General features: G+C 45.6%; 1 protein-coding gene across 1 annotated transcript; it reads right to left on the reverse strand.

The window, feature by feature from the left end:
• On the reverse strand, positions 2464-5112 carry LOC8082060 (putative disease resistance protein At1g59780). Its single transcript, XM_021462170.1, has one exon. It carries the CDS (start codon positions 5110-5112, stop codon positions 2464-2466), a length of 2649 nt encoding a protein of 882 aa, XP_021317845.1.

The raw sequence follows: 10464 nt of genomic DNA on the forward strand, positions 1-10464 counted from the left end.
CATATTTCGATCTTGCATACTTCTCTATTCTCAGTTGCTGTCTTTTCTTGATAGCTATACGATGCGATAGGAATGCCACGACATATATTTATAGTAATAATTGTTTTTCGGAAAATATTTGTTGTAAGGAATGATTAATTAGCTGGGATATTCATTGTACATTTCAATTTTAGTGTACCAGTATAACTTTGTAACAGTGAGGTCTTGTATTATACGCACGGGAACTCATCGGTGTTGTACATCTTGCCGGTTTCTGGAGGGTCGTTGGTTGTTGCGGCCTCTTGATAGGCAGCAACTTTTGTTTGTTAAACAGAAAATATAGTTGCGTTCTACGTCGTTGTTCCTTGGTTTTTTGCTCGGGACTTGTTTAGATCTAATTTTTACGTATAGGATGAATAGACTTGGGATACGATGTGACGAGTATTTCAGTCGAATCCCAGATCTTTGGTGATGACTGATCCAGCTCGCATCCTTGGTTTTTTACTCGGGACTTGTTTAGATCTATTTTTTTTAGATTTGGATACTGTAGATTTATCTCGTAAATTACAGACAAACTGTGTAATTAGTTATTTTTAATCTATATTTAATGTTCTATACATATGCCGTAAGATTCGATTTGACAAAAAATCTTGAAATCTTTTAAATTTTTGGGTGGAACTAAACGAGGCCTCAGATCTGGCATGGGGACCGGCCCCTGCCCTGCCTGCCCCCGCCGCCCCACGGCCTCGCCGAGCCGGCGACCACCGCCACCCAGCCAAGCCGCCCAGCTCTGACTCCCCTGAGCCCTCACCCCTCTGCAGTTTGGCTCCAGACTCCACTGCTGCAGGTCTCCAGCAGGCAGCACCCGCAGCAGTCACGGTGAGAGCCCCCAGTCCCCAGGCGCTGCTGAATACATACTGAATAGTGAATACAGATGACAGATGCCTTAGTTTTGTTTGATTTCATACATAGTTTCTAATAACTGCATTTTACTTTGCAAATTTCAAATGTAGGGGATAAAAGGCTAGACCGCTAGAATGGAAAAGTATTACGCTGAAAAGATTTATCAAGCTTTGAGCATGGGGGTCCAAGGTGTGAATTTTTCAAGACTGAAGACATGTGATTTTTTGGGGTTATGGAAGGCTCTCTTTATTTGGTACTTTTCTATCCTCATTGTTCTATGTATTGTTTGAGCGCTCGATGCTAATCTTTTTTATATCTATTATTCTGCGGCTAGATAGATTTCTAGTCTTGTATTATTTAGCCCCTCTTTTAGTCGGTTCCTAGATCCGCCACTGGACAAGAGATGGACTTACTGAGATCGATTTACCAAATCCATCGTTGTTATCAATATGTTTTCCGTTGTTCACAGAAGAAAATATGGTAGGTAATATTTGTCCATTGAGCATATAAGAAGTGCAGCCGCAACATACCAGACAAAATAAAATCCAAATGACACATAATTAATTTAATTTAGATCAATATATTTAAATATGATTCCCATTTTTATTTCTTCTATGCCCTAGTGTGTTAGAGTTGCTTCTTATGTTTGGTGCTTGTGTACTATTCTTACACATCATAGGACACACAGGTTTGTTCATGTCATCGAACAAATGTTAGAGTTGTTTATGTTTGGTGCTTGTGTACTGACGCAGATATATACATGACTGCTGACATATTCCCTAGCAGCGGCGGACGACGGACGGCAGAGAGGGCTCGCCAAGGATAAGTAGTATAGCAGGATGGCGGTTATAATGGCGGCTGTGTAATTGTTGGCGATTCGAGGAAGGCTCGGTGCTTGCTACTCAACTCTACATGTCGCTGTATTAAATCCCGTTACATACAGGTAAGAAGTAGCAGAATACTATAGCAACTTACTCTTGTATTTTTTTTTTTTTTGACGAAGCTGGAGGGGTTTACACCCCTACAGGAATTCTATTGAAAGCAACTTACTCTTGTATTTCAGTATCAGTATCAGTATCAACCCATTGACATCCTTACATGTAAACTAGTCAATTACCGAGGCATTCCACCATTTGTTTCACCATTTTCATGGGAAAGATATACATAGTCCACATGTTCCAACAGTTGCGAGATACAGTACAACCCAAAAGGCACTAAAGTACACAGCTGTTCTAGTCTTGTGCAGAGTAGTGCATAACAAGGCCACTAGTTGTAAATCATCTCACACAACTGAAAGAACAGAGATACATCAATTCGCACACATACACACGAACTGGCACACTTGTTCACAGAAAAGCAACAACAAGATAAAAGGGTTTCTAGTCAAGAGACCGAGAACGACATACAGGCAGACAAATAACTGAAAAGATACGAACACCTCACACCTGCAGTGCAAACTGATGCATGAGGCTGAACGGGGATGGCCAGGGCTTTCCCATCAGCTGCATGTTTATTCAAGGAAATTAAATGAGACATACCCAAGTGAGCTTCGAGTTGACGAACAGGAAATGATTGAACTCATCATAGTGCTGATGAGGATGAGGTTGATGCTGCAGCTATGTCTTCTTGCTTCTGAACATTTGGATTATGCTTGAAAACAGGAAGATTCCCATGCCTCTCGATTTCTTTTCTCACTTGATCTGGGTTGCAGTCACCATTGAGCACAAACTCCCTAAGCTCAGGAAGGTGGTCGAGTCCAGACACGCATGCAGTTGTGGGAAAAGACCAAATGATCCTCTCGAGCTTTGGAGCTGACCCACAAGTGACAAAGGTAATGTTGGTGACGTCAGTTGTTCCGACGTGCAGAAACTTGAGTGTCTGGAATTCTCCTTTCTTGAAGGAGAGCTCACTTTGTATGTATGATTGGTGCAGAAGCCTGAGGCAGTGCAAGCCATGGAGCCTACCAATGGTACTCAGATCATCTTCCTTCAATTGAGCCTTGGTCAGGGTTAAGTTGGCAAGATGATGGAGCTGTTGAATCATGTGAGGAAGGCCACTAGTGAGGCCACTAATGTTTAGGCTTTCAATAAACTTTGGAGGGGTCAAATCACCATGATTCTCACTAGCAGCTGGTTGGTCAAGCCGGACTGACAAGGAACGGAGGCTTCTATGCAGCTGCTCAATTTGGCGGAACAGATCGCTAAGCTTGGCATTTTTACCACGAAGAGCTATACCAAGTTTCCTTAGTCTCAACAGCTCAGCGATCCCAGATAGCTCAACAGCGCTGTCGGTGACTTCGACATGGGACAATATCTCCAAGTTCTTCATTCTGCAAATGCTGAGAGGCATATCCACTGCTGAAAATTCCGTAGCTTCGTTGCTTACAGAGATCTTGTCACCGGCAAGAAAATGTTTCAGAAGTGGAAGCACAATAGCCTTTTTGGCGAAAATCCGTACCTTTGTCTGCCTGATATCAAGTGTCTCCAAGCACTGGAGATCCTTGATTTGCTTCGGTAGTCGTGTGACATCAGTATTCCTGAGGCTCAAATACTTGAGCAATAGTATCTTGCAGATGCTTTTCAGAATCTTCTTATTCAAGCCTTTGCAACCCTCTAAGTCCAGCACTCTCAACAGCTGCCATTGAGGAGACACAGACAAAGATGGAAGATAAGCTGCAATATCTTTGTTGTCACCATCTGAAAGAAATTTTTTGAACCCTATTCTGTTGTGAATGGATAGGTAGCGAGCCAGATGTGGCGGTAGGCTGGAGTCCACATAGTTCACATCCGTAGCTACCCTGGCGATGAACTCTCGGACTTGACGATGTACTGTACAGCTCTTGATGTTGTTTGCAGCACCGATTTCAACAGGAGACACAAACCCTGCAGTAAAAAGCACATCCAGGTAATGCTCGGCTTCATCCATTGAACTACTCCGTACTTCATCATCAGTTGGAGTACTTGTGGTAGTAGCAGTGATCAAGCCCTCGGCAACCCATCTTCTAGCCAAGCTCGTACTCCTGATGACGTGGCCTTCTGGGAAAACAGTGAGGTACAGCAAGCAGCTCCTGTACTTGCTCGGCAACTCGTAGTAGCACCACAGTAGCACTTGCCTGGAAATGCTTCTGTTCCGGCTTACGCACTCGGAAATAGACTTTATATACTTCTCCAGGTCGTCTAGTGTCTTATTTGGATTTACATAGAGCAGATGCAGGAATGTCTTCATTGCAAAGGTGTCGTACTCGAATAATACTCTAAAGAAGTGACGACAGTATTCTCCACCAAAGAGACCCAGCTGTTGTGCTTGGTCCATGTAGAACTCATATTCATATTCATATTTTGTACCCATAGCGATGATGATTTTGTAGGGAGAAGACGACTGGGCCAGGTCATAGTTCTCTGTTGTCATTATTATGGCGCTACCAGGGAGGCACCCATCAGCAGCTTGTAACAGAGCTTCTATTACGCACTTCCATTCGTTGATGGAAACCCAAGTAGAATCTAATTTGATCAAGAAGCGCTTGCCTTTAAGACGCTCCTGAATTTCACTGATGAGTCGCTTCTCCCTGTCCTCGTGGACTATCATCCCTGCTACTTGGTTTGTTACCTTGTATTCTTTTTGGCCAGGTTGAAGTTGAACACCTCCTACTTGTTCCAGTATCTCGGCAAGTACCCTTCCTACATCACCTTTGTAGCACTGGGACTGGGACGAGGCCTTGCAACTGAATATGGAGGAGGCCACAGACGAATGCTGCTTGTACACTCTCGTTGCAACTGCAGACGCCAATTCTGTCCCTAAAATACTGAAAATCCTCACTTGTGGCGGCGGCGCACCATCTACTGTCGTTGCTGGTTCCATGGACAACCACTTCGTCAGAGAATCGATGCCTCTTCTTACCACCTCCTCAGCATTGAGTAGTGGAGGTTCAGCAGCAGCATCACGTAGAAGAGCGCGTCTCCGAAGATCTTCCTCCTGGTCTGCAGCCGTCTGTGGAGACTGTTTGTCGTTGCCGTCGTCATAGACATTGTCATCACGCAAGACCAAATCATCGGCTGGCACGGTGACACCGTACCTCAACCGCCTGTCACCCACGTCCCGTGCCCGGACCTTGAGCTCCCGGATCCGCGTGGCGATCCGGTGCCGAGCCGGGAGGGAGGCTTTGCAGCAGCCGGAGGAGCCGACGCAGGTACCGCAGGAGGCAGTTTCCCGAATGGTGATCGGCGGCGACATGGTGGAGATAGATCTCGACGTTGCCCTCGCAGTCCCGAGCGAGGCCGACGACCTGCTTCATCCATGCCCGCACCAAGTGGTTGCGGTGGTGGGCATCCGTGAGGTGACGGAGCAGGCCGTTCATGGTCTCCATCTCGTCCCTGATGAACTCCACATCGCCGCGGAGGCCGCCCAGCAGCTGAGCCTCGTCAAGGAGCATGGATGTCAGCCGACCGAGGAGCGAGTCCACCGCCCCCTGTGCCGCCCCGGCCATTTCCTCCTCCTCCTTTGGTTCTTCTCTCCCTCTACTCCAGCTATAGGCCGATCAATGGCAGTTTCGTTGTTGGGAACAGATCATGCAAGCATGCAGCTGCTTATCTCGGTAAAAGGTTAGCCTCTAAGATGGTGTTGATCCGATGTATGGACATGGACGCTGGTGAATGGCTATAGAGCAAGGAACAAGATGCCATGGGGGTTGGAGCAAGTAATAGGAGGCCATTATTGCCGCCATCATCCAACAAGGCAAAGCAACCACCAACGTCAGGACCATAGCATGCATAGATGCTTGGATTACCGCTGAAGCAAAGGCTTTATACGTGCAGCTAGCTGCTGCACTTTGCCAGAACCAGCTTCTTTGCTTTGCTTGCGAGTCAGTCACCTAGCGCATATGCCTGGCTTGCTCAGAAATGTGTCATCTTCGGCTTTTGCCTTTTGTTTACCACCGAAACATTCCACTTTATGAGCACTGTCTTGTCTCCCTCTTTCATTTGTACTTTCCTTTTATAGCAGCCTCTGCATCATGATAATTAACTTTGAATTTTTGAGATTTTTTTCAGGCCTTATTAGCCGTAATTATGATATAGTACTTCAATAATATAATAACCATTGTACAATCTTTGTTTGATGAACAGAATACGTTCTTATGTTGGATGAACAGAATAACCATTGTATAATAAGCATCTCAATAACTTGTTTATTTGGAGCTAGCTCTTGGAAAATAGTAAAGGCCTGCCTTTCTTTCCTTTTATAGTAGGACTAATTTAAAGCAGAAAGTTGATCACTTGCTACAATGTGCCCAAACGAGTTGTTAATTGTACAAATTATAAGCTTGCATGGTCCAGCAATGTGTGGCTAATTCGTTACATATGCCCTTGTGGTTCGATTTGTGATGAGTGATTATCAACGTGATCCACGACCTAGGTTGAGTTGGTTACTAACCTCTAGCATGAGTTGGGTGTGCGACATGTCTCTTGCCTTGTGGTGTACAGGCGTGGAGCTCAGAGGCGGTGGTCTATGGCGAGGAGAAGGTCAAGTAGAGACGTGCCATGCCGATGGACCTAGAGCGGTGAAGGGCGGACGTGAGGCTTGGACTGAGGACCAGGAGGCCGGGTGACGAATCGCGGTGGCTGACACCTAACATCAATGAGTGCAAGTGTACATGGGAGTGACCGTGTTGACCAAGTCAAGACTCAAGACGGCGGACATGCGAGTCGAACGAGGCTCAAGAGGACTTGGCGGGCCGGCCGGTCGAGGACGGCGGTGACACGTGTCGAGTGGCGAGGGAAGCATATGGAATACGCTACTCGTGGTGGTTTTCGTAGGTTTGGGCCTCAAAACCCGGCGAAGGTTCCGAGGAACGGACAACACGTGGTGGCATCGAGGAGTTAACGTCGAGGCTAAGCTACCTCACGAAGGGCGCGGTAGCCGTCGGATCTAGGTATGTCGAGTTAGACCAAAATGTCCCTATGGATAGCTAGTTTGCTTAAAAATATTCAGAGGCAATTAGGTAATGTGTAATATACCTGGGAGTCCCCCATCTCCCTCACCTCTCTCCCCATGCTCATTCTCCTGCTTTCTAGTTTTCGTGTAAGCATCTGAATTTTTGAGGGGAATGGAGGCCTAAATGCTCCAGTTGTCCTCCGGTATTCCAAATTTTTGCCTGTACTGTGTTCTTGAGTTTTTTTCCATTTTCGTTCATAGCTATGATCTGATTTTCCCGGAGTTCGGGTAGGCGATGATTTCTTGGGGATGTGTTTATGCTAGGTCAAATTTCATCTAGTTGAAGTTTGGAAGCGAATCCTTTTGTTTTGGTTTGGTTTTTGGTAGATTTCTTTGGTCGCCTGTTCGTTCTGTTCATGAGCAGCAGTCTTTGTTCTTTGTGTGGAGACGCAAACATGTAGGCCTGCAGCACTCAGGCCAAGATGGCCTCGTGCTTCACTCACAGGATATTTTCTGACTGTATTCGAGATCGAATTCGTTTTAAGAGGCTCAGATACATCCGTATTTGAGTTTGAATATTCAATATCCGAAATTGTATCCGCATCCGAGTACTTAAATCGTATATTTATGATGTCAACATCTAATCATATCTTATCCAACATAGTTGACATTATCCGTATCCGAATCCGTTTTTATCCCTAGGTGCGTCTGTGCAGCAGGCAGGCTATTTCTGCCGGCAGCTATTCACTCAACAGCAGGGCTGTTTTGCCCAAGGTTTTGGGATTCAAAATCTAAAAAAAAAATTGGTGCCTGTTGAATGGACGAATTTCGAAAAATTCGGACCGGGATTCACTCGTTTGACCAGTCAAAAAATTCGTAATCTGGTGAAATTTGGCCAAATTTTGACAGAAATTGAAAAACAATGGTACTACAGCCCTTGCCAGTGCATCTATGGTCAGCGTGGATTATGCATCCCACATTTGAGTGATGTCGTTGATGCCTTGAGCCATTAACCACCACCGGTGACACTAATTGAGTGTGTTGTACCTCCTGACCATGAGACTCAGCAAGAATGAAGTTGAGCAATAGAAAACCAAAGGAGGGGATGGGACGAGGGAGATGGACGGGTGCATTGCTTCAGCATGGAGCTTTGCCACCAGCGGCCGGCGGCCAGCCACCCAGGGAGAGGAAGAAATTAAATGATTAGGGTTCCTAGGATGAGGTTCATGCTTATATTATATAGCTGTGGGAGATAAGTTTGGGCTGGCTTGGACCTTGTGTTGGGCTAGAAATTCAAATTAGGCTGAATTTTTTTGGCCGGATTGTATTCCTCTCGGGCCTCACCAAAATGGGCGAATGTCACCGAAATTCGGCCTATTCAGGGCGAAACCCAGATCCTTGGTTTTATAGAAATAGGAGGTAACGGGATGACCATCCTGGTTCCCGGTTCCGTGTTTATATAGTGAAGGGAAGAGCCCCCTTCGTGGCTGTACATGGAGATCGTTTACAATAAAGACTTGACTTAATCTACAAGCTCTTCTAGCCTATGCATGTATGGCGTCTATTCAATACTGCTGAATATTGTGCCATGTGTCATGCTTCTAACATATTCAACACAATAACATGCACCGCTAACACACACACACTATTTTCAGCTACTATATTCTAACATCCTCCTTCAATCTCAGCCACTTTGGAGGTTGAGATTGTCTCTAAATTTCTTCAATTTGATTACCGGTAATGCTTTGGTGAAGCCATCAGCTAACTGATCTCCAGTTGAAATAAACCTGACTTCTAGTAATTTTTGTGCCACCCTTTCTCTGACAAAGTGAAAGTCTATTTCGATATGCTTTGTTCGTGCATGAAAAATTGGATTTGCAGAAAGGTAGGTTGCACCTAGATTATCACACCATAGTCGTGCTCTAGGTGGGTGCCTAACCCCAAGTTCATTCAACAACTTCTGGACCCATATCATTTCTACAGTTGCATTGGCGAGTGCTTTATATTCAGCTTCAGTGCTTGATCTTGACACTGTTGGTTGCTTTTTAGCAGTCCAAGAAATCAGGTTGTTGCTAAGAAATACAGCAAAACCTCCAGTAGATCTTCGGTCATCCACACAACTGGCCCAATCAGCATCTGAGAAGGCACTTACTAACATGGATTCAGATTTGCTAAACTTAATGCCAAGTTTGGTGGTCCCTTTGATGTACCTCAGGATCCTTTTAACAGCGCTCCAATGTATAGTGGTAGGTGAATGTAAGAACTGACATACCTTGTTTACTGCGAAGGATATATCTGGTCTTGTTAGGGTTAAATATTGCAATGCTCCTACCACACTACGGTACTTAGTAGCATCTTCAGATCCAAGTTTGTTCCCATCTTCTATACTTAGTTTCTCTGAGCTGCACAGTGGTGTATCAACAGGATGACACTTGTCCATACCAGATCGTTTTAGTACCTCTGTGGCATATCTCTCTTGGGTGAGAAGCATACTAGTGTTTCCCCTCTTGACTTCGATGCCCAAGAAATAATGAAGGTCACCTAAGTCTTTAAGTGCAAAGTCATGTTGCAGATCAACAAGCAAGGCCTTGGTAGCATCGGGAGATGAACTAGCTACTATAATATCATCAACATAAACAAGGACAAATAGAGTGTACCGTCCCTTGTTGAAGTAGAAGAGTGATGCATCTGCCTTGGAAGGAACAAATCCAAGAGACTCAAGTTTTGCACAAAGACGAGCATGCCATGCTCGAGGAGCTTGCTTTAGGCCATAAATAGCTTTGTCTAGTTTGCAAACATAGCCTGGATACTTGGAGTCAACATAGCCAGGTGGTTGATGCATATACACTTCCTCTTGAAGGACACCATGAAGAAAAGCATTTTTGACATCCAATTGGCGAAGAGACCATCCTCTGGATAGAGCTACAGCCAAAACAATGTGAATTGTTGCAGCTTTGACAACCGGACTGAAAGTGTCCTCATAGTCAAGACCATAGCGTTGTCGATAACCTTTGGCCACCAAACGCGCCTTGTACCGTTCAACTTGACCATCAGCTCTCTTTTTGATCTTGTACACCCATTTGCATCCAATGACATTCTTGCCACATGGAGGTGGGACCAAATGCCAAGTGTGATTATTGAGAAGAGCACGATGTTCTTCATCCATAGCCATAGACCAACGTTTATCTTGCATGACATCATCAACAGACGATGGCTCTTCTGTCGTGGCAAGGTTACACCAGCGGACAGTGCCGTCAGTGCGGCGCTTAGGCTGCACAATTCCATGCTGAGAACGAGTGGCAGGACGAGGTGGTACTAGAATAGAGGGAGTCGGTGCAGACGTGCATGTAGGAGCCGCACCAAGTTCAGGAATAGACGCACCAGACTCCACGGCCAAATTTGGTTGTGCGGCCGCATGCTGCTGCGATGAAGCTGCACCAAGTCCAGGAATAGGCATTCCAAACTCTGAGGCCAAATTTTGTTGTGCGACCGCATGATGTTGCGATGAAGCACCACCGAGTCCAGAAATAGGCGTTCCAGACTCCATGGTCGAATCTGGTTGGGCAGCTGCATGCTGCTGCGACGAAGATGGATCGGATGCGACGGGGTCAGCGGTTGGCCCTGACAAGGCCGCATCTCCATTGGTTGGAGGAG

Source organism: Sorghum bicolor, chromosome 5 (assembly GCF_000003195.3).
Source record: "Sorghum bicolor cultivar BTx623 chromosome 5, Sorghum_bicolor_NCBIv3, whole genome shotgun sequence".
Lineage (NCBI taxonomy): Eukaryota > Viridiplantae > Streptophyta > Magnoliopsida > Poales > Poaceae > Sorghum > Sorghum bicolor.

Coding starts and splice junctions, on each gene's coding strand:
- LOC8082060 (XM_021462170.1), bottom strand. CDS start 5,112: ATGTCGCCGCCGATCACCATTCGGGAAACTGCCTCCTGCGGTACCTGC.